Below are 24647 nucleotides of genomic sequence, written 5' to 3' on the forward strand. Positions count from 1 at the left end.
TCCCTACTGTCTCACATCTGGTGAACTCACTAAACATAAATGCTTATTTTGTAAATGATGTGTTGGAGTTGCCCCTAGCTGTCAAAAAAAGTAATACAAAAGGAAATTGTGCCATCTGGTTTGCTGAATATAAGGAATTTTATGTATAACATTTACTTTAACTTTGTATTTTTACTCAAGTATGAAAATGTACTACTTTTTCCACCACTGTACTTAAGTACATTTAACATCGGATACTTTTAGACTTTTACTCAAGTAGTATTTTACTGGGTTACTTTTACTTGAGTCGTTTTATATTAAGGTATCTTTGCTTTTACTCATGTATGACATTGGAGGACTTTTTCCACCTCTGGACGCTTTGCTTGGGGTGTCCATCATTAATCGAATCCTTAATCATTAACCTAAAAGTCAGTTTCATTGTTCATCTCCTTCACCTTGGCAGTTACTGGGTGCATCGCAATCTTACCACGTGGCTTCCTCTATCAGTCTCCTCTTCATCGTCTGCACTGATCCGAAAACACTACGCTAGGTGAAGGCAATATGGTGGATAAGATATTCACTGTGAATTTTCTCTAAATCGCTCCATCACATCAGTGAATGTGAAGGCAGGGGGACGAGGAGAGAAAGCCAACCTTTCACTGTTGAGATGCACTCAAGAGCTCTCATTTGAAGCACTTCCTTTTCATGCCAGCAGGCGGCAGCATAGCATCACACAAAACCAGGCAGTCGCCTCCCCTACACCTATCTGCCCACTGTGGGGGATGAATATGATCCATTTGAACATACCAATGCAGCCTAATCCAATCCAAACTATCCTCTCCACATGCGAAGTTCACCAAATTCAAACTAATCACAACCAGCTCAGCCTACAGAAATCACAAAAACAGAGACCACTGGGTGAGTTCATCTGTCTCAAGACTGTCGCAATTAAAAAGTGTGAATAGGTGTTGGCTTACAAGAAGAGGGCGTACACTCATATTTGCTAAACCTAACCCAGACTTTTAATGATAACCTTGAGCATGACTTACAGTAACCAGGCCTGTAAATAACAGTAAGCCGCTAACCAAAACGCTCCGGCCTAATTCCCTTCCCAACCATCAGAGAGTTGCCCGGGATACGCCTTACCCTATTCCTGTCATCCCGTCAGCTCTCGGCAGCCAAAATATCCCAGGAGGAACAACAGGAGCAACAAAAGCTCATTCTTCAGCCGTGCCCAATAGGGCATTCCTGGGAGACACGGCTGCTTTCCCCCAGCGCAGCACTACGCAGCTAAGCGGCTAGCCCTCCCAGCACCCAAAAGCCAACATGGCATTAGATGACACTGCAGGGGGGGAATAAGCCTCTACCTGGGAGAGCTATTATTCGGAGAGAGAGAGTGATTTCCTTCAGATCACACAGGCACACAAAGAATTTGAAAACAAATCCAATTTTGATAAACTCCCATATCAGGTGAAATACCACAGTGTTCCATCACAGCAGCAAGATTTGTGACCTGTTGCCACAAGAAAAGGTCAACCAGTGAAGGAGAAACACTGTTGTAAATAGAACCCATATTTTGTACTTCAACTATTTGCACGTTGTTAAAACACAGTATATAGCCATAATACAACAAATCTCCATTCTTTTGTGTAATGTTTACTGTTCCTTTCTGAAAACGCCTCACATCGAGATTAATGGAGCACGGCAAGAGGAAAACTTCTACAGCTTTTCAAAACACACACACAAACCGAGGCGTAGACGTTACAAGCACACGCACATTCAGTCAAATGCACACGCACAAGCTGTATAAGCAAAGTCTTTGTTGGGTCACTCAGTCATCCTGGGGAACAAGAGAGATGAAGTTCACAAGAGACCCGTAAGAGGTCATTATGCGGCTCCTGGTTCAGCTGCTATCACTCCCTACAGAGCGAGCTGGGGATCAGAACACAACTACAGCACTGTGTGCGCTATGCTCTACGAGGTGTATGGAGAGTTTATGAAGACATGAAGACAACTGTGAGAGAGAGAGAGAGAGAGAGAGAACACACAGTAGAAATATCTGGTTCATCATATTACAGGCTCTTTCACTCCCCCTCATCTTACTCATATTTATATTTACATTTAATTTAACCTTTTTTTAACTAGGCAAGTCAGTTGACAATGACGCCCTACTCCGGTCAAATCCGGACGACGCTGGGCCAATCACGGCCGTAAGTGATACAGCCTTCTTAGCATCCTTACAGTTTGGAGAAGTTTCAGTTTAGGTACGCACGTAATCAAAAACCTGCATGTGGCAGAGAGGGAGGGGGCTATAGACATGGGGGTCTGCTATCTCTATGAAAGGGGTCCACACGCGCTTGTTTTTTATCAACACACTGATTGCTCACTTCATCTCTGACATTTTAGCCGGTGGAATCAAGTCCCCGGAACAATAATCTCTAAGTCTTCATCTGTGGCTTGTCTTTTATTTCAGAGGTTTATAATTACCAAAAGTGGGGGGGGGGTGACGGTGACGGTGAACAAAGACATTCCCCCCCATGATGAATAACATCTTGCATGTGCTTTTCTTAGTTCTGACTGAATAACAAGGTATAATGGCCTTCTGGTATGGTGACAGGCTTCGCCCAAAATGGCCAAAGATGCAGACCTGGTATTCAGCTAGGGTGCAGGAAACGGAAATGGTTCCCACAGGAAGGTTTTGGGGGTCTGAAAGGATGTTAAGATGATCAGTATTATTGTAACACTTCTAAGTGTTGGTCTTCGGTCTTGGGGGGGATTTGAGGCAGTCTATTGGGGTCTATAGTAGTCTGAAGCGGGGGTCTAAAAGTAGAGTTCCGTAGACTCGCAAAGGTGTACTTACTCTGCAAACATTTCTTACAGCTCTCTTCACGGGGCAGGTAATCCTCATACTCTGGGTTCTCCACCTCACCTGTAGGATAGATACATCAAAGACATATGGATCTATCAACACTGGCACCACCGGAGCCACTCAAATGTCCAATACATTGCTTTATACTAAGTAGTATGCTAGCGTAGATATTGGAGTCACACATACTCATTGGACTATCAGGCGCACAGTAACATACCAACGCTATCTATGCCCAACGCTGAGACTGAGGTGAGATAGGGGTGGCTTTACAGCAGGGCAGAGTGGGAAAGGTGTTAAATGCAAGTGATGGGGCGTGAGCTGTGGCAGGTTTCAGGGCCCATGCAGGGGATCAGTTTGGACATGTCTGCCACATATGATAAGAAGGAGCCGCTTTCCTTGCAGATCTCTCTACCTCTTTCTGTTTTCTCCCTATCTCTCTGTTCTCTCTCTCTCTCTCTCTCTCTCTCTCTCTCTGTTCTCTCCTTCACTTTCTACCCCTCTCTGTTCTTTCTGTTTCTGTTCTCTCTCTCTCTCTCTCTCTCTCTCTCTCTCTCTCTCTCTCTCATTGACTTATTATAGCCGTTTCTCTGTGGTTCTCAAACATTCTGTCTGTCTTAGTCTCACAGACAGTCAATCTCTCCTGGGAGCAATAAGGCCAACAGACAAATATAAACAGAGCAGAAGATAGAGTGGAGTACAACAGTAGAGTAAAGTTGCTGTGATGTAATCCCCCAAAATGTCGTAGAACAGAGAAGACGAAAGTAGATTAAAAGTGATAAGGGGAGAGAGAGAGAGACATGAGAACAAATGGTGTGTGCTCGGTGGGGTGTTTCACCTTCGCCACACTCCAGCGGAGTACACAGTCCGTCTCTGAGGTAGTGGGGCTGCAGTGGAGGCAGCGGTCAGCGCCGGAGCAAGGGTCACACTGCCTTCGCCAGGAGTGAAAGAAGCCCTCTGAACACTTGTCACAACACTCCCCTCCGTAGAGACACGCGCCACCACACTCCTTTCTGTAGAGACACCCGCCACAACACTCCCCTCCGTAGAGACACGCGCCACCACACTCCTTTCTGTAGAGACACCCGCCACAACACTCCCCTCCGTAGAGACACGCGCCACCACACTCCTTTCTGTAGAGACACCCGCCACAACACTCCCCTCTGTAGAGACACCCGCCACAACACTCCCCTCCGTAGAGACACGCGCCACCACACTCCTTTCTGTAGAGACACCCGCCACAACACTCCCCTCCGTAGAGACACGCGCCACCACACTCCTTTCTGTAGAGACAGCCGCCACAACACTCCCCTCTGTAGAGACACCCGCCACAACACTCCCCTCCGTAGAGACACGCGCCACCACACTCCTTTCTGTAGAGACACCCGCCACAACACTCCCCTCTGTAGAGACACCCGCCACAACACTCCCCTCCGTAGAGACACGCGCCACCACACTCCTTTCTGTAGAGACACCCGCCACAACACTCCCCTCCGTAGAGACACGCGCCACCACACTCCTTTCTGTAGAGACACCCGCCACAACACTCCCCTCCGTAGAGACACGCGCCACCACACTCCTTTCTGTAGAGACACACGCCAAAACACTCCCCTCCGTAGAGACACGCGCCACCACACTCCTTTCTGTAGAGACACCCGCCACAACACTCCCCTCTGTAGAGACACCCGCCTGTCTGGAACTTATCTAAGGCCAGGCGAAGAGACGCACAGTCAGTTTCATTAACACAAACACACTGACAGACAGGGAGTCAATGGGTCAGACATATAGACTGAATGACAGTTACCTACTAAGATTGTAATGTTGGTGAGGACCTGCCTTACAACAGGCCTACAAGCTCTCAGTCCAGCCTCTCTCAGCCTATTGCGGACAGTCTGAGGATTCTCTTGGCAAAGGAGAAATGCTCACTAACAGGGTTGTAAACTCATTTGTTCTCAAAAGTTGAGAGAAATACGTTTTTATTGTGAGTATGGAACATTTCTTGGATATTTTATTTCAGCTCATGAAACATTGGACCAACACTTTACATGTTGTGTTTATATTTTTGATCAGTGTATATGAAAAAGGTTAAATATATTTCAGTCATGGTGTCAGAATTCACTGCTGTATTAAAGCAATTTAGAATGAACTTGTTGACATGCGCGATGTATTGTTGTCTCTACCTTCTTGCCCTTTGTGTTGTTGTCTGTGCATAATAATGTTTGTACCATGTTTTGTTCTGCTACCATGATGTGTTGCTACCATGCTGTGTTGTTACCATGCTGTGTTGTCATGTGTTGCTGCCACGCTATGTTGTTGTCTTAGGTCTCTCTTTATGTGGTGTTGTGTTGTCTCTCTTGTCGTGATGTGTGTTTTGTCCTATATTTTTAGGAGGCCTTTTGCCTTTTGGTAGGCCGTCATTGTAAATAAGAATTTGTTCTAAACTGACTTGCCTAGTTAAATAAAGATGAAATAAAAATAAATAAATAAATATCCAGGCCAGCGCAGTGCAGCTCGTTAAAATAAACATGTTCTGTTGCAGATTCAAAGCCAGATTAACTCATTGCTGAATGTATCCATAATCATGAATGAGTAAGCATATTTATTTGACAAGAATCCACCTGGTCACCCATCAATCCCATCAAACACCCGAACTCCAACAATTACATTGTTTTAAAGAAATCAAAATAGTAAACAATGTATACATATGCCTTTTATACATACAGTGCCTTGCGAAAGTATTCGGCCCCCTTGAACTTTTCGACCTTTTGCCACATTTAGGCTTCAAACATAAAGATATAAAACTGTAATTTTTTGTGAAGAATCAAGAACAAGTGGGACACAATTATGAAGTGGAACGAAATGTATTGGATATTTAAGACTTTTTTAACAAGTAAAAAACTGAAAAATTGGCCGTGCAAAATTATTCAGCCCCTTTACTTTCAGTGCAGCAAACTCTCTCCAGAAGTTCAGTGAGGATCTCTGAATGATCCAATGTTGACCTAAATGAGTAATGATGATAAATAGAATCCACCTGTGTGTAACCAAGTCTCCGTATAAATGCACCTGCTCTGTGATAGTCTCAGAGGTCCGTTTAAAGTGCAGAGAGCATCATGAAGAACAAGGAACACACCAGGCAGGTCCGAGATACTGTTGTGGAGAAGTTTAAAGCCGGATTTGGATACAAAAAGATTTCCCAAGCTTTAAACATCCCAAGGAGCACTGTGCAAGCGATAATATTGAAATGGAAGGAGTATCAGACCACTGCAAATCTACGAAGACCCGGCCGTCCCTCTAAACTTTCAGCTCATACAAGGAGAAGACTGATCAGAGATGCAGCTAAGAGGCCCATGATCACTCTGGATGAACTGCAGAGATCTACAGCTGAGGTGGGAGACTCTGTCCATAGGACAACAATCAGTCGTATACTGCACAAATCTGGCCTTTATGGAAGAGTGGCAAGATGAAAGCCATTTCTTAAAGATATCCATAAAAAGTGTCGTTTAACGTTTGCCACTAGCCACCTGGGAGACACACCAAACATGTGGAAGAAGGTGCTCTGGTCAGATGAAACCAAAATCGAACTTTTCGGCAACAATGCAAAACGTTATGTTTGGCGTAAAAGCAACACAGCTCATCACCCTGAACACAGCATCCCCACTGTCAAACATGGTGGTGGCAGCATCATGGTTTGGGCCTGCTTTTCTTCAGCAGGGGCAGGGAAGATGGTTAAAATTGATGGGAAGATGGATGGAGCCAAATACAGGACCATTCTGGAAGAAAACCTGATGGAGTCTGCAAAAGACCTGAGACTGGGACGGAGATTAGTCTTCCAACAAGACAATGATCCAAAACATAAAGCAAAATCTACAATGGAATGGTTCACAAATAAACATATCCAGGTGTTAGAATGGCCAAGTCAAAGTCCAGACCTGAATCCAATCGAGAATCTGTGGAAAGAACTGAAAACTGCTGTTCACAAACGCTCTCTCAGCTGTAATCGCAGCAAAAGGTGGCGCTACAAAGTATTAACTTAAGGGGGCTGAATAATTTTGCACGGCCAATTTTTCAGTTTTTTATTTGTTAAAAAAGTTTGAAATATCCAATAAATTTCGTTCCACTTCATGATTGTGTCCCACTTGTTGTTGATTCTTCACACAAAAATACAGGTTTATATCTTTATGTTTGACGCCTGAAATGTGGCAAAAGGTCAAAAAGTTCAAGGGGGCCGAATACTTTCGCAAGGCACTGTAACATATAAATATCTGAATTTGAGTCAACATGAAATTATTTATTCATCAATGCCACAAACCTGGGACCATACTTTCCATAACCCAAAATATTGTATTTTCAGCTGTTTGAAGTTGGTGTACAAAACCAAAAGTAAAAGAGCAGAAATTAAACTCAAGAACGGGGTGCATAGAAATAACACACAAAACAGATCTACCGCTTCTTAGACTTGCTTTCAATGATAATGAAATATCTATAACTAACATTTCTATGTGAATTTGGTTGGCTCGCCCAAAAAGTTACTTATTGCAGCTTTAAAGAGGATGAGGGATCACAGCATTTCCACAAATTGAGCCATAGACAAGATGCCGTAAGCATTGAGGACAGAATTTTGTTGACAACCTGGGGTTTTAGGCTATGTCTACTGTGTGTGAATGATGGAAGAATCTAAACCCAGCTGTAGGTCCATTTGAGTGTGTATGGTCACTTAGACCTGCACATCAACCAGTACTAGGACCACTGGAGACTTAGGATGCTTGCTCAAAGCACTGCTTGAATGTCTTCGGGTCTGCCTCTGTAAAGGTCAAGTACAAAATGGAGGAAGTTCATCTGTGTCTTAGATTGAATTCAAAGTTGACAAATGATAAACTAAGCAATACGATGCAGAAAACTACTACACATATGAAAGACTGAACCACACAGGCCAGCACATTAGCCTACTCATGGGGAGAAACCTAAAGGCAAATCCAGCACCAACCAATACTACTCACTCCACAGACAGGGCAGGTGTGGACCAGTGCTGCCTTGGCTGCAGGCTTCTGGTTCGCAGATGCTTACGTCTTCTTAGCATCTGCCTCCATGGCATCAGTCAACAAGTTCAACTTCAACTTGAGAGTGGAGCATGCGTTATATACAGTGAGGGGAAAAAGTATTTGATCCCCTGCTGATTTTGTACGTTTGCCCACTGACTAAGAAATGAACAGTCTATCATTTTAATGGTAGGTTTATTTGAACCCCCCCCAGTTGTATCCATAGAACAGAATAATGACTTATACAGGAGACAGCTCCAGATCTGAATGGCAGGAGTGTATATAAGCTTTTGTTCCAGGCCATACCTGATTACAAATCATAGCCTATCTCCGTGATTCGGTATGTTGATTGTTTAAGTCTGGTGTTAGAGCTGCGCTGGTACAAAACGCTTCACGCACTCCTGCTCTTCAGGACTTCCTGCATTGACTGAAAAAGACCAAAGCAGGAGAACAGTGTTCTAGGTTGAAACAGCTTACCTAGTCGAGAGATGATAAGACTCAGGCACACCCATTGATTCTGTAATAGAGAAGGTGAAAATAAGGTTTGCAATTTGGCATCAACAACATGACAGTACTTCTACCTAAAAAAACAAATGTGTTAATACCAATTAAATTCATGGATTGATTTTTTTTTTGCCCATTCCTAAAAGCATTTGGAGATTGGCATGTAGGCTATTTGGCACATAGTTAGGCCATAAAGTTTAGGTTTTGCCTACGCACTAATGCCAGATAGCCTAAAATAATGAGATAAAAAAACTCAGTGTAACCTATAGATATAAATTGCACAAGAATGACACATGTATGGAGGTATTTTAAGGTATTGTTTTCTCTTTATTCAACCCGCCCCGTCACCCACCAGCCTTCCATCCACACAGTATTTCATGACCCTAAACCTGCCCACCCTGCAAATATAACCACGGGGACTGCTGGTTAAAAGTCAAACCGTGCATCCCTAGGCTACTGCCTCTCAGACCTTTGCAACATTTGTTTCAATTTTCAAATGCGATCTCCACTGGCCCAGAGTCAGGACCAGACAGACAACTTTTCTCTCAGTGGCGTCATCATGCATCAGCATAGTTTTTTATCCAAAGACATGTCAATAGAATAACAGGTCAAATGAAATGCAGCTGTTTAGCTGTCTCTCCAGTTTCAGTTTGAACTTGGAAGTGATTATGTTAGCTGTGTAGTTGGCTATAGCAAGAGAGAAAGAGCCTGCAAAGCGTGCCAATAGAATGAACCGCAATGGAACGAACAACGAGTCAGTTTGACTGGCAACCCTAGATTTGTGTCGGGGACTACAGTATAATCTCGCGGAGGGATGAAATAGTACCATATAAATACATTTTTCAAAATAACATTTTCATTTAATTGGTAACTCTGTTGTAGAGAAGCAATTGTGCCACGCCCTCTCATATAAAATTACTTTAATGTGTGCTTCATAATACACAGTTAACGTAAAATCGTTACCTTATATAGAATTCCAATAATAATATCGACATGAAAAGTATTTGGGGTTTTGTATCTACCAGACATGATCATTATTCATCAAAACATTAGTTTTGTTAAGGCTGAACTTCCAAAGTGACGTTTAATCAAATAACATGATGTTCAGTCATCTCACAGACATTCAGTGTATCGAAAGGTGCTCCAAGGTCTAAACTTGTCCAATACAAGACCCTTGTTTTCGGTTTCAGTTGCAATTTTGTAACGTGTGCACTAATGAATATGACCCATTCTCTAATCCACTGCAGTGTGTCCATCACCTGCTGGATGGGCAGCTCGTGCAGTCCTCCTTCTCAGGACCTGTGCACTTATAGCAGGTGGCATTTCCAATACCTGCTCAGGTATTCACCTGAAAACAGAGAGGGAGAATATAGTTACACAACCCTACCTAGGACCTACTAGGACTAGTCTCACACACCCGACACCTACTCCACATCTGTGGTATGACAAATACCCTTTTTAGACTACCGAGCTGAGCAGTGTCATGCCGAAACGAGATGCACTACGCTGGCCTGGTTATTTCTTTCTTTTTATTTCACCTTTATTTAACTAGGCAAGTCAGTTACGAACAAATTCTTACTTACAATGACGGCCTACCAAAATGCAAAAAGGCCTCCTGCGGGGACGAGGGCTGGGATAAAAATAAAATATATATATAAATATCGGACAGAACACACATCATGACAAGAGAGACAACACAACACTACATAAAGAGAGACCTAAGACAACAACATAGCAAGGCAGCAACACATGACAACACAGCATGGTAGCAACACAACATGGTAGGAGCACAAAACATGGTACAAACATTGTTGGGCACAGACAACAGCACAAAGGGCAAGAAGGTAGAGATAAACTGTCCAATTTGAGTGTTTGTTGCAGCTCGTTCCAGTCGCTAGCTGGAACGAGCACACACCCAGGGATGTGTGTGCTTTGGGAACCTTTAACAGAATGTAGCCTTCTGTAGCCTTTTCTGAGTGTCATACCTTGTGGGATTGGGGATAGTCTGAGAAAGATTTAGGGAGTCCCATTGCTTTAGGACTTGGTCAGGTGGTTTAAGCATGTCCCAGTTTAGGTCACCTAGCAGGACAAATTCAGACTTAGTGTAAGGGGCCAGGACAGAGCTTAGGGCAGGTAGGGTACAGGCTGTTGCTGATGGAAGACGATAGCACCCAGCAACAGTCAACAAAGAGCTATTTGAAAGTTTAATGTTTAAAACCAGCAAATCAAATAGTTTGGGGACAGACTTGGTGGAGACAACTGAGCACTGAAGGTGATCCTTGGTAAAGATTGCCACTCCCCCACCTTTGGAAGATCTGTCTTGTCGAAAAAGGTTATAACCAGAAAGGTTAACATCAGTATTCAAAACACTCTTCGTTAACCACGTCTCAGTAATGACCAACACATCTGGATTGGAACTCTGAACCCACACTTTCAATTAATCCATTTTAGGTAATAAGCTTCTAGTGTTAATGTGTAGAAAACCCAGGCTTTTACGGGAGCAGAAATCAGAGGAGCAGATATCAGAGCAAGTCAGAATTGGGGCTAGCAACAGTAGATGGACCAGGGTGGACCATGACATCTGAATGTGCATCAGATGGCAACAAGATCATATTGTACTGCAGTTTCATCAGGTAACATGAATACAAAGCCGACGAGAGGTGGTTAGAATAGGATGGGAGGCCAATAGTCTGTGTAACTAATAGAGAGTCAGAGTCCCGAGTGTGGGAACAAACATAGTCTGTCCCACGGTTGGGTGAACAAGAAAGTTCATAGTCAACAAAGCATGCAGGAGTCATGAGGCAAATAGCAAAATAGCAAAATGCACAAGAACAAAATATAATATATAACGACTTGGGGCTAGCCATTGCATCCATCATAGTTGAAGCCAGTTGAAGACAATAACTCTCTGCACCACGACAACATAAGCCAAATGATAACATTTTATTGGTCAGGTCACGACTACTACAATTAGGCTTTTAACAGAAAGTCAGAGCCCACAGTCAGCAACCCTCGGATGTTCCCTCTAAGCTGCGGCCCTGCGTTGGCAGAAGAAATATCAGCCCCGAAATATCAGCCCGCGGAGAGAAGCACGAGACTGAACTTCACTTAACTTTCTAGAGTTTTCCCATTTAGTTATTACTATCAACGTTTCCCTTCACTGTGGGAATTGTGATCGAATCAACGCACTATTAGCCACTTTCAATGCAACATACTGAAACAATGCAAAACTAAATATTCAAGAGATTTTGTTGTAGTCAGAAAGCATCAGCTTAGGACTCTATTGCATTGACAGGCATGACTCAGGCCCGTATTCTACACAGACCGGTGCTCCATAACCAATCAGAGCTGCAGTAGGCCTGTATGTAAATAGACCATTGCCATATATGGATCTGTGCCATTCACTTTGAAATGGACTGTTTTACAGCATGAGCTGTCATGAGTAAATGCGCTTGTTTTGAGATCAAAGCAAGAGCTGCATCTAGCGGCATGTGCACATTTGTACATTTGTTCATATACTTTGCTAGTTAATGAGTTATTAGCCCAGTTCATTTGTAGTCAGCAATGGGGGAGTGATTGCTTCTTAGAAGAGCACAAAATGAGTGCATTTCCAGACATCATTCAAAGGTAAATATTAATTTTTTTTGTCTTAAAGTGGCAGTGCTGTATTTTGAGACTGGCTTGAATAAGCTAAGTACCCAATAGACAGAGGGTAGCATAATTTGTCTGATTCTCTGTAATAATGTTATGGGAATAAATTAGTAAATTGGTTTCTTGCATCAAACAACACATTTTCAGTCACCTCCTTGTCTGAAGGACAGGTGGATAAACAGGTTAATGTCAAGCCCTGCATGTTTTTTTCAAAAGACTCATGGAATGTAGGCCTACACTGAACACCTGTCACACCCTGATCTGTTTCACCTGTCCTTGTGTTTGTCTCCACCCCCCTCCAGGTGTCACCCATCTTCCCTATCATCCCCTGTGTGTTTATACCTGTGTTCTCTGTCTGTTTGTTGCCAGTTCGTCTTGTTCGTTCAAGCTAACCAACGTTTTTCCTGTCCGCTCCTATCGTTTTCCCCAGCCTCTCTTTTGCTCCACCTCTGGAGAACTGAACTCTGCCCATCCCTGACCCTGAGTCCGCCTGCCGTCCTGTACCTTTGCCTTACCCTGGCTCTTCGACCCCTGCCTGCCGTGACCTGTCTTGCCTGCCCCTGTTGCTACAATAAACATTGTTATCTTGACAGTCTGCATCTGGGTCTTACCTTGATTCCTGATAACACCACACAATGGCTGCTATTGTAGCCTGAATGATAGAACAGCTATTTCCATGTTAAAATGTTCTGGGATGCATTTTCTCCATTGTTTTCGATGGCAGGCCTACGTTATGATCAAATAGCCACAGTAGCCTACTTGACCACTGTTAAAACTAACTTAAAGCCGGTACAGCCTCAGTGTTCACAGTACACGCACGCCGGAAGTTGCACAGAATTTTCACAATGTTAGAGGGAACATTGGCTGTGACACCCCCACTCCAACCCCCACCCTCTGTCAGTCATGTCCTACCACATGTGGGGGGCGGGTCACAGCCTTCCGAGGGTAGCAGTGCGAGGTCGCTGACTGTGTGCTCTGGCTTTCTGAGAAAAGCTAAATTGTTTTCAGGGGCAAAACAAAAGCATCTCTTTGTGCTATAAATACAGTGGGCAGAAGCTCCCGTTCAGATGAGCCCGGGCTACTGCCATACAAATAGCCCCTCTCCCCAACACACACACACACGGGAGGGGTGGAACAAAACTCAGGGAGAGAAACTAAACTCGACAAACGCAAACGACTATAAACGCTCAAAGAAGGAAAGAAAGTGTCACTTTGGAGAACAGGAGTTGTTGGAGTGATGCAGTTAGCTGACCTTCAGAGGGCAATCTCTGACAGCAGAAAAAGCATTTTGCACTGCCTGTTATGGACCCTAGATACCAGACCTGGATTCCTATTTACAGTGCATTTGGAAAGTATTCAGACCCCTTGACTTTTCCACATTTTATTACGTTACAGCCTTATTCTAAAATGGATTAAATAAAAATGATCTAAACACAATACCCCTTAATGACAAATCAAACTGGTTTTTAGAAATTATTGCACATTTATTTAAAAAAATCAGAAATACCTTATTTACATAAGTATTCAGACCCTTTGCTATGACAATTAAATTGATTGGACATGATTTGGAAAGGCACACACCTGTCTATTTAAAGGTACGACAGTTAACAGTGCATGTCAGAGCAAAAACCAAGCCATGAGGTCGAAGGAATTGTCTGTAGAGCTTCGAGACAGGATTGTGTCGGGGCACAGACCTGAGGAAGGGTAACCAAAAAGATTTCTGCAGCATTGAAGGTCCCCACGAACACAGTGGCCTCCATCATTCTTAAATGGAAGAAGTTTGGAACCACCAAGACTCTTACTAGAGCTGGCTGCCCAGCCAAACTGAACAATCAGGGGAGCAAGGCCTTGGTCAGGGAGGTGTCCAAGAACCCAATGGTCACTCTGACAGAGCTACAGAGTTCCTCTGTGGAGATGGGAGAACCTCCCAGAAGGACAAATATCTCTGCAGCCCTCCACCAATCAGGCTTTTATGGTAGAGTGGCCAGACGGAAGCCACTGCTCAGTAAAAGGCACATGACAGCCCGCTTGGAGTTTGCCAACAGGCACCTAAAGGACTCTCAGACCATGAAAAACAAGATTCTAGTGGTCTGATGAAATCATGATTTAAATCTTTGGCCTGAATGCCAAGCGTCACGTCTGGAGGAAACCTGGTACCATCCCTACGGTGAAGCATGGTGCTGGCAGCATCATGCTGTTGGGATGTTTCTCAGCGGCAGGGACTGGGAGACTAGTCAGGACGGAGGCAAAGATGAACGGAGCAAAGTACAGAGAGATCCTTGATTAAAACATGCTCCAGAGCGCTCTGGACATCAGACTGGGGCGAAGGTTCACCTGGAAAAAGTAAAGGGGTCTGAATACTTTCCGAATGCACTGTATATCATTCACAAGTATTCTTGAGTTAATCTCTACATATACTAAATAATATACAGTACCAGTCAAAAGTTTGGACACACCTACTCATTCAGGGGTTTTTCTTCATTTTTACTATTTTCTACATTGTATAATAATAGTGAAGACATCAAAACTATGAAATAACACATAAGGAATCATGTAGTAACCAAAAAAAAGTGTTAAAGAAATCAAAATATATTTTATATTCTTCAAAGTAGCCACCCTTTGCCTTGATGACAGCTTTGCGCACTCTTGGCATTCTCTCAACCAGCTTCAACAGGAATGCTTTTCCAACAGTCTTGAAAGAGTTCCCACATATGCCGAGCACTTGTTGGCTGCTTTTCCTTTGCTGTTGGCTGCTTTTCCTTTCCTTTGCTTTTCCTTTGGTCCAACTCATCCCAAACCATCCCAATTGGGTTGAGGTCGGGTGATTGTGGAGGCCAGGTCATCTGATGCAGCACTCCATCACTCTCCTTCTTGATCAAATAGCCCTTACACAGCCTGGAGGTGTGTTAGGTCATTGTCCTGTTCAAAAACATATGATAGTCCCGCTAAGCGCAAACCTGATGGGATGGCGTACCGCTGCAGAATACTGTGGTAATCATGCTGGTTAAGAATGCCCTGAATTCTACAGTGTCACCAGCAAAGCACCCCCACAACATCACACCTTCTCCTCCATGCTTCATGGTGGGAAACACACATGCGGAGATCATCCGTTCACCTACTCTGCATCTCACAAAGACACGGCGGTTGGAACCAAAAATCTCAAATTTGGGCTCATCAGACGAAAGGGCAGATTTCCACCAGTCTAATGTCCACTGCTCGTGTTTCTTGGCACAAGCAAGTCTCTTCTTCTTATTAGTGTCCTTTAGTAGTGGTTTCTTTGCAGAAATTCAACCATGAAGGCCTGATTCACGCAGTCTCCTCTAAACAGTTGAAGTTGATATGTGTCTGTTACTTGAACTTTGTGAAGAATTTCTTTGGGCTGCAATCTGAGGTGCAGTTAACTCTCATGAACTTATTCTATGCAGCAGATGTAACTCTGGGTCTTCCTGTGGCGGTCCTCATGATAGCTAATTTCATCATGGCACTTGATGGTTTTTGCGACTGCACTACTCAAAGTTCTTGAAATGTTCCGCATTGACTGACCTTCATGTCTTAAAGTAATGATGGACTGTTGTTTCTCTTTGCTCCCGAGTGGTGCAGCGGTCTAAGGCACTGCATTTCAGTGCAAGAGGCGTCACTACAGTCTCTGGTTCGAATCCAGGCTCTATCACATCCGGCCGTGATTGGGAGTCCCATTGGGCGACGCACAATTGGCCCAGTGTCGTCCGGTTTTGGCCGGGGTAGGCCGTCATTGTAAATAAGAATTTGTTATTAACTGACTTGCCTAGTTAAATGTTAAATAAAAATAAATTATTTGAGCTGTTCTTGCCATAATATGGACTTGGTCTTTAACCAAATAGGGCTATCTTCTGTATACCACCCCTATCTTGTCACAACACAACTGATTGGCTCAAATGCATTAAGGAAGGAAATTCGCCAAATTTACTTTTAACAAGGCACACCTGTTAATTGAAATGAAGCTGGTTGAGAGAATGCCAAGAGTGTGTAAAGCTGTCATCATGGCAAAGGGTGGCTACTTTGAACAATCTCAAATATATTTTGATTTGTTTAACACTTTTTTTGGTTATTACATGATTCCATGTGTTATTTCATAGTTTTGATGCTTTCACTAATATTCTACAATGTAGAAAAAATGTAAACCCTTGAATGAGTAGGTGTGTCCAAACTTTTGACTGGTGCTGCATATATGTGAAATGTGTTTTGATTTAGAATGGATCATTATCATGCACCTGTATCGAAACAGGGGCAGCGGAAAAAAAATACATGTCATCTATGTACTTAAATAGCGAACTGGTTCACTTTCATGCCAGCCAGGTAGGCTATACTCCTGTTGTAAAGAGAAGCAATGTGCTTAATATTAGGAAAGTTGAGAAATAAATATAGGAGACATAGCCTATAGAAAGCTAATGGGATCCTCTTTTTAATAGAGGCCATGAAGTGTTTGACTCAATTTTCCATTGATGTCAGAGTGATTAGAGGGACAATAGAGTGCTGAGTACCACCAGGCAGTTAGCAAGTTTGGTATGTTTCTAATGACCATCCGCAGCATCAGATCTTGGAGAAGCCTAATTACTGTGACTAAGCGGTCATGACTCGTGACCGCCAGCGTGGAGGTAATACGGTCTACGTAACAGCCATTAGCTGATGCCGAAAAATTAAATAATTCGCCTACTTCACCCATTATTTTCTTTTTGCAAAAAATGTTTTGTTTAGTTCCAGTAGTTAGCTACACAGCTGCATGGCAAAAAAAAGTAATTAACGATTAAAAACACTATGTAGATATTAAATGTGTTGGACAAAAGTCTCTTCGGATAAAAATGTCTGCAAATGGGACCAAATACAATTATATTACATACATCCTGTAACTTCTTGCTAAAACTTGAACTTACAGGAACATAATGTTGAGTAAGGAACAGGCTGGGAGGTTTATCATACAACCAGTGTTGTGTTCATTAGGGCTCAACAGAAAATGTTTTATAACTTTTCATAATGTAAAACTAAAATGTGCATTTCTTATAAAACAAGTCCAGGTAGTCCCTCCCTGTTTCAGCTAGCTATTTTTCAATTTTGTGTCTAATAAACACGACCCAAATGAAGTGGGGAAATTATTACGTTCACCACGACCATAAATGACCAACAGAGCCTAGCAGAAAAAAACGACAAAAAGATGAACCATTTTAATTAAAAAAAACATTTAAGTAAAAAAAAAAAGTAGTAATGCCATCAAAATGCCATTAATATATAAATAAAATTGACACTGGTGTACAATAAAAACAACCTAGTACTCTGATACTAACTAATAAAATCTAACTAATCTTCAACAATGACCAAGAATACATTTTTGTTCATCCAAAGGGATCAATCAATTTTTATTTCAAATCAAAAGATAAAATCATCAGTACAACACGACTACAGTAATTGTTCAAAAAGGTATAAACCCACATTGAGAATCTTTATTGGAATACAGTGCTGTAACCACCTCAGTATTCATTCTAGAACAGGATTTCTCAACAGGTTTTTCTCAACCACTACAAAGTTGAGTTCCATAGCCTGTATGTGACAGAGACAGACCGTGGTTACATTTTGCAGCACCAACCATTGTCGTGGACTCTGAGAGGGGCTTACAACCTGAGTCGTGTTCATCAGAGCACACAACAGAAAACATTTCAATACGTCATGCAATCTGTTTTCTTCCGTTTGGTGCCTAATGAGCATGACCTTTATGAAATGCATGCCGTTTGCTAAAGTGTCATGGACATGTCTTGAATGTGTGGCAGCTCGCAAGGATAGAATAACATTGAAATGAAGTCCACCAAAAACATCTATCATATCAAAATTGTTAGATGATCAAGGTCAATACAGTACCAACTCTGTTTGAATGCAATGACATAACCGTGCAATGTTGTGGAATAAAGCCCTGATAGTGCTGCTGTTTGTGAAAGTGCAATGGCCCCATAGTCTCATGTAGCAGTAAGATATGGGTCATGTTCATTAGGACACGCAATGAAAAAAAATTGACCAAAAAATTGTGTTTCCTATTGGACGAGATCAGGTAGTCCCTACCTGTTTAAGTCATTTTTCTTACATTTTGTGCCTAATAAACATGACCCCGATTTATGTAATGTAGTGTGGAATGATTTGTCTGAACCTAAGTGAGTCAAAGGTACCTGTAACATTTTCTCTCTCACACGCACACACTACCTGAAACATAGATGACAGTTTAGCAACCTCTAATTCCTGTGGCACACAATGGCTACATGTAGAATGGGGACATGATTTTCGCAACTATCAATTCAAGTGTTTGCACAATCCTGCTGTGTGCGTGCGCTCATGTGCGCATGTATCCTCACTTGGCAGATAGCAAACTTAACCCAGACAGTTTTCACATTATTGAGTGAGCTTTTAAGTTTATTTACAAAAACACCGCCCGGAGTTGGTACGTTCATCAGCTTCCACCTGCGCATCATTAATCTTGACGAGGAGGGGAACATGAAGGGAAACAGATTCACAAGGTTCCTCCTGCAACCTACACATCCTACACTGGAAAAGGGTACAATTATTTTGGCATCGATGCTTTGGTCACAAAATACCGACACATTATATTTGTTTTCATTTTTTTTTAGTAAGGCCCAGTCGCTACTGTCGCCCTGACCACATGTCCCAGAACAGGAAAAAGGTAGGTTTGTTGTAGTTCTGTCATCACACCTCTGACGTAGTCCCTTAAGAGGCACATATTTTCTTATAAATTATGTAACTGAGTGAGCAGGCTGGGGTAGAGGGGTGCCGCCCCCCCATCCCCTTCGCGGGATGTCCAGTCACCCTTTTAGCGAGCATGTTCTACAGCACAGTTGCTGCAGCACTTTCCGCTGGCACAGATTGTTCTTTTTTACGAGCACACAGAAACTGCCTTCCGCCCAAGACTCTTCATTTGCTTTCCACAGACCAGGAAGAAGAGACGGGGACGACGACACGCAGAGCCGTGGGATTGGTCAGGAGAGGGGTCAGGTGACATAGATTTTGATCCATCAGAGATGTGATGTTCATTGGAGGGGAAAGATTGTAGTCCAGCAGGAATGATTGGATCCATGTCAGAAAGTTAAACAGACATTTTGGGAAAAATAGAAAAACATTTCAATCAGTTTCAAACAGGGACAATTTCAAGTGATTTTTCATCAGAGATGACTTTGCACACAAAAAGTGGGTCGCCCGTCTGTTGTAACCTCAATTTGAAATAATGGACATTTAAACTTGCAGTGCACTCAAAAACCAAGAGAGAGTCTGGAGTTGGTTACAAGCTGAAGTGATTCATTACCAGATAGTCAATAAAACACTTTCTCTTGGTCTCATGGACAGACTGGGGATGACACTTTGAATATAATCAGAACATCTTAAGAAAGTTCTTGACCATAGATGCCACAAATCCTGTTTAATTAACTACAGTACAAAAACACTAGTACAGTAGGTAGAGTTTGTTTTACGAACCACCAATAAACTCAAAAGCAGAAGGCAAAGAAATGGATTGGCCTTAACGCCGATGCCCACTTGTTCACAGAAGCAATAATGGCAAAGATAGGGGTGGGCTTTCTTTTCAACTCTATGGTCACGACTCACAAACACCATCATGTCTCGCAGACAAATGGGCCCTGTAGGTTAGGGCTGAAAAGGTTAGCTGTGTCACCGGAATGCCAAAAACATTTTAAACATGCACAATTTAGACAAGATGTAAAAGGGAGATTGGGATAGATTAGGTAGGAGCAAAGGATCGCGTCAAAAAAGGGGCCTACTAAACGGTAGGAGAGAATATGGAAAAGAGCGATAACGAGAGAATGTGACAGATGAGGGTGAGGGGCAGATAGGAAGAAAACTAGATAAGAGGGGAGAGCTAAGAAAGTCTACGGACGTCTAAGGAAGCCGCGACCTAGGCAGTGACCAGCCACCGCTAGAACGAGCTCCTGAAATAAAGAGTCTATAATATACATTAGAGGGGTTTCTAGTACTCACCATCTTTGCAGATAGTGCTGACCACACACACTCCTGCCTCCAGGTTATAGCCGTTCACACAGGTGCTGCAGTTCGTCTCGCCGGGCCCTGTGCAGGAGTAGCAGCTGTGGTCACACCTGGGGGAGAGCTAAAGTTTGGGCAATAGAAGGCACACTTTCCACAAAGCCTGTGAGTAGAGGTACAGGATTAAAGGAGGAAACAGCAGGTTTAAGGGACCATAGATATAGGACAGATGTTTGGAAGATTAGAGGCCGGTTTGAGGCAGTTAAAACATGCCAGGATAAACATGCCAGGTTTGTAGGGAGGAGGTGTCAAAAGAGAGGAGAAAGTGGAAGGTGTGGAATTTGTGCGCGTCAAATCCGACTCACTTCCTGCAGGACTTGTTGACGTCGCCGTTGTCCAAGGTCTGCTCGGCCATGTAGTATCCCACGCTGCAGGTGGACACACAGCGCCACTCCTCCATCAAGTAGCTCTCTGCACACTTGATACAGGCCTCCATCCCCGTGCCTGCAGACAGGGGGAGACAGTGAGCTTTGCACAGACTGGGCAACTGAGTAGTAGTAGGCCCCATCTTTACTTTGTGAAAGGAGCGTTACCTGCACAGGTGGCACACACTTGGTGGCACGGCACGCAGGTCCTCCTGTGGCCATTATAGTAGGTCCCGGGGTCACAGGTCATCTGACATCTATTCCCCTGAAGACTGGAGAAAGCAATACACTGAATTATACAATCACACAACGCACCTCTCTAGCAACCGGTCTCTCTTTTTCCTACATTAGTCTGACATCATAAACAAAATCATACACTATACATAGTCCAGTGGTTTTTAAATCCCTCCTCTGGGACCCCCCCACACGTTTCAAAACATTTTTTGTAGCCCTGAACTAGCTCACCTGATTCGCCTTTTCAAGGGCTTTGATTAGTTGACAAGTTGAATCAGGTGTGGTAGCTGTGGAATAGTTAAAATACTTGGAACGGCTAGAGAGGACTGTTCAGAAAAGTCTGTTCAAGAACAGCAGGTTCTAAACCTCATTCTGAGAAGTTGCTGTGAGGACATGTTTCTGTGGTGCACTGAGCTGAAAAACAGCTGGACTGGGTTATATTAGTTCCATTTCCCAGAAAGGATTTGGGTTTCTGTCCTCCCTCTTTCCTGTGAATGGTGAAGAGGAGTGACTGTCTGTGGTCTTGCGGCATTCGGAAGGATTACTGCACACGTTACCACCTCCGTCTCAGACAGCATTGAACACTAGCAGAAGCAACCCGAGTCAGGCTGGGTTCAAGACCACAACGTTCTGAGATGCTTCAAAGTGTTTTGCCCTCAATCTAACTGGAACGGTAATCAAGATGATCAAAAGCCACCAAAAACTCCACGAGACACGTCAAAATGGATCACCGGACTGTTTGGTGATTCAACTACTACTAGAAACCAGCAGCGAGTGAGGGAGGGGATGTTGGAAAGTGGGTTTGGCTTGGCGTACCTCATCCCTGGTTTGCATTCTGTGCAGATATTAGACGTGATGCACTTCTTGCAGATTTCGTTGCATCTCCTGCACATGTTGGAATCTGTAACACAAGAGAAGACAACGTCTAGTCACATAGGGACCAAAGAGGCATTGGGAGCATTAGGAGGATTGGTGTGGGGGTCAGAGGTGAGTGAGGGAGAAGAGGCTGAGTTTGAGGATGGTGAAGCGGGGGGTTCAAATCTGAGCCTCAAGGTTTTCAGCTCTGCTGGTTTTCATACTTCCCTTCTTCTCTGGGACTGGTTCAATCAATCAATCAAATCAATCAACCGCCTACCAGGGAGAAAAGAAAACTGGAAATACTTCAGATTTCGAGGCCTATATTAGAATAATCCTTGTGTGTGTGTGGAGACCTGGACTTGCCGTGGTCCAGATAGAAGCCGTCCACACAGCTGACCACGCAGGTGTTGGAGCCCTCGTTAAGGTGGAAGCCCGGCCTGCAGGTGGAGCACTGATCGCTACGACTACCAACACATGTCTCACACAGAGACGAACACTTCTTACAGCGCTTCCTGTCATCGCGGAAAAACCCGGAGGGGCACTCTGACACGCACGTCCTGCAGCGGAGCGAGGGAGGAGAGGAGAGAGAGAGAGAGAGGGAGGGAAGATACGGACGGAGGGAGGGGAGGACAGATAGAGGAGAAATATGCATCATTATCATTGCTGTTATCGGCTTACGGGAACAGGCTAGAGAAAAGAATCTGAGTGAGAGGCTGGATTTTTGCACTCTGACCACTGTGATAAATCTCAATCCACGCGATTCCAGAATAACAACCCCTCTCCCCATGGGGGAGCAGACAAAGTTCACGGCCTGAAGTCATACACATCATATGTTTGCGCCGCGTATCGGCTTATATGGCTGCATTTGAGAGTGCGAGCGTGTGCGTTGGAGTGTGCGTTTCTGTACGGTGAACAGGTGCATTCTTTTAAAGCACATCTGCAGAGATGACTCCATAAACCTCCTTTGCAGCCTTCGCTCTCACACTGTTAAAAGAACAACAACAACAAAACAAAGGTGAAACCGTGTGCTCCAAAATGTCTCTCCCATGTTGGATCACCCTCCCCCGCCAACCCCACCCACACCAGTTTGGCGAGGTCATCAAAGAGAAACATAGGGATATAATTATGAGCATTAAAACAACCCCCTCCGTTTCTTTCCACCCTTCCCAAACCCCACTCCAGCACTCCGGGGTTAGGAGGGCTAATGATGAAGTTTTACAGAACAAGACAGAGCAGCCAAGCCCTCACAGGCTGTCTCCAGCTACCTGCTGGCTTCTTGTTTATTAGTGTACTGTGTTCGGCTGCTCGCAAAGACAACAAGGTAATTACAGTGGACTTCAATCCCCACCTCACACGGTCACACCACTCAACCTCCCCCTCCTCACGTAGATATTAGTTTCGCAGAAGGTTGCGTTTACGGTATGCCCTACTGAACACGACCCTTGTCACGACAGTTCTCACTGTGTGTCAATGATCGGGTAACCACCCATTTCAAATCAGTGCAAATCAGTGAGAGAAAGGAGGTGCAACATTCCTAATACTGCAGTCCGACCAATGACTATTGCCTAAATCATGAACATGCTATCCGATGTTGGTGAATTCAGAGGGGAAAAAACAAAATGAGGACAAGAGCGGAAGTCCCTCCCCGTTTCAGTCCGTTTTCTTCAGTTGGTGTCTAATGAACATGACCCAGCTGTTGGCCTGCAGGAGGAAGCCAGAACACAGACATGCTAACCTGGTGTTGTTCTTGAACTTGAGGAAGTAATGGAGGCAGTTGATACACTGGTGAGGTCCGGGGCCTTCACAGCCGTTCTCGTTGCACTCACTGTCACAGAGCCCTGGTAAAGAAGATTTGATAAACAAAGCATTGTGGGTACTGTAGTTTCTCATGTTACAAGGGTGGAGACTTTATGAATGAGACAAAAACGGACTAAAGGGAGGCGACTGGTATTCCATCCAGTGAACGAGTGAGTGTGTAAGGTGTTCCTTGTTGTGCTGAAGGCAGGAGAATGTTATGTCTAACGAGCGTATAAAAGTTGGGGGCGTTTATGTTCTGTTGCCATGGCTGTGTGCTGTGGCTTATCAAACAGGCTAATGAGTATCAGCTGCCTCACTGTAACCTCAAATATGACCACATTGGGCAGCAGGTAGCCTAGAGGTTAGAGTGTGGGGTCAGTAACCGAAAGGTTGCTCAGTCTAACCTGTCGATGTGGACGCAGCTCTAACTGCTCCAGAGTCGTCGTTGACAATAGCGGAGCCTGGCCGTGACCCCACTCTCCGAAGGTTTCTCCAATGCTTTCAACAGTTGTGTCAAGCTGGCTGGATGTCCTTTGGGTGGTAGACCATTCTTGATACACACAACTGTTGAGCGTGAAAACCCAGCAGCATTGCAGTTCTTGACACAAACCGGTGGCACTTACTACCGTACCCCCGTTCAAAGGCACGTCAATCTTTTGTCTTGCCCATTCACCCTCTGAATGGCACACATACACAATCCGTGTGTCAATTGTCTCAAGGCTTAAAAATCCTTATTTAACCTGTCTCCTTCCCTTCATCTACACTGACTGAAGTGGATTTAACAAGTGACATCAATAAGGGATCATAGCTTTCACCTGGTCAGTCTAAGTCATGGAAAGAGCAGGTTTTGTACTCAGTGTATAAGCACCCACCAATAATAATAGTAATAATAGTAATCATCATTTTACGAGAGAGGGAACCCACAGAGATAAAGAGAGGGGGAGAGAACAGCGAGAGAGAGAAAGAGAACAGTGAACAGAGAAGAAGGAGATAACAGAAAGGGGTAGCAAGTGAAGGAGAGAACAGAGAGAGGGAGAACGAGAGGGAGAGAGAACAGAGAGACAGAAAGAACAGATGGGTAGAAAGTAAAGGAGAGAGCGAGAGCGAGAGCGAGCGATAGGGAGAAAACAGAAAAAGGTACAGATCTGCAAGGAAAGCGGCTCAAGGTAGTGCGAGAGATGAACAATAAAAGAGGTAGCAAACAGAGAGTTAGAGAACAGACAAAGCGGTAGAGAGAATCAAATGTTTATTCCGTATAGGTTCATTTGGTAT

General features: G+C 43.9%; 2 protein-coding genes across 2 annotated transcripts in view; both read right to left on the reverse strand.

The window, feature by feature from the left end:
* Positions 1–1814: 1814 nt before the first annotated feature.
* LOC106580231 (keratin-associated protein 5-2-like) lies at positions 1815–7932 on the reverse strand. The gene is made up of 4 exons (XM_045704215.1): positions 7910–7932; positions 3695–4488; positions 2840–2908; positions 1815–1819 (listed from the first exon to the last, which is right to left on the reverse strand). The coding sequence occupies exons 1-4, from the start codon at positions 7930–7932 to the stop codon at positions 1815–1817; spliced, it is 891 nt and encodes a 296-aa protein (XP_045560171.1).
* Positions 7933–17395: 9463 nt separating this feature from the next.
* Positions 17396–24647, reverse strand: part of LOC106580081 (proprotein convertase subtilisin/kexin type 5-like) — a 40132-nt gene continuing 32880 nt past the window's right edge. The window contains 7 exon segments of the mRNA XM_014160700.2: positions 17396–18988; positions 20059–20174; positions 20427–20565; positions 20655–20758; positions 21537–21621; positions 21942–22135; positions 23314–23416. Coding sequence (XP_014016175.2) covers positions 18873–18988; positions 20059–20174; positions 20427–20565; positions 20655–20758; positions 21537–21621; positions 21942–22135; positions 23314–23416 — 857 coding nt within the window. The 3' untranslated portion in view covers positions 17396–18872.

The sequence above is a fragment of the Salmo salar genome, chromosome ssa20 (assembly GCF_905237065.1).
Source record: "Salmo salar chromosome ssa20, Ssal_v3.1, whole genome shotgun sequence".
NCBI lineage: Eukaryota > Metazoa > Chordata > Actinopteri > Salmoniformes > Salmonidae > Salmo > Salmo salar.

Bases quoted from the DNA above. Each gene is read 5' to 3' on its own strand.
- LOC106580231 (XM_045704215.1), bottom strand. From the start codon at position 7,932: ATGGAGGCAGATGCTAAGAAGAC. The intron at 4,489-7,909 runs GTAAGCATCTGC...GTGTCTCTACAG, and splicing joins GAGGCAGATGCTAAGAAGAC to AAAGGAGTGTGGTGGCGCGT. The intron at 2,909-3,694 runs GTGTGGCGAAGG...TCTATCCTACAG, and splicing joins GGACTGTGTACTCCGCTGGA to GTGAGGTGGAGAACCCAGAG.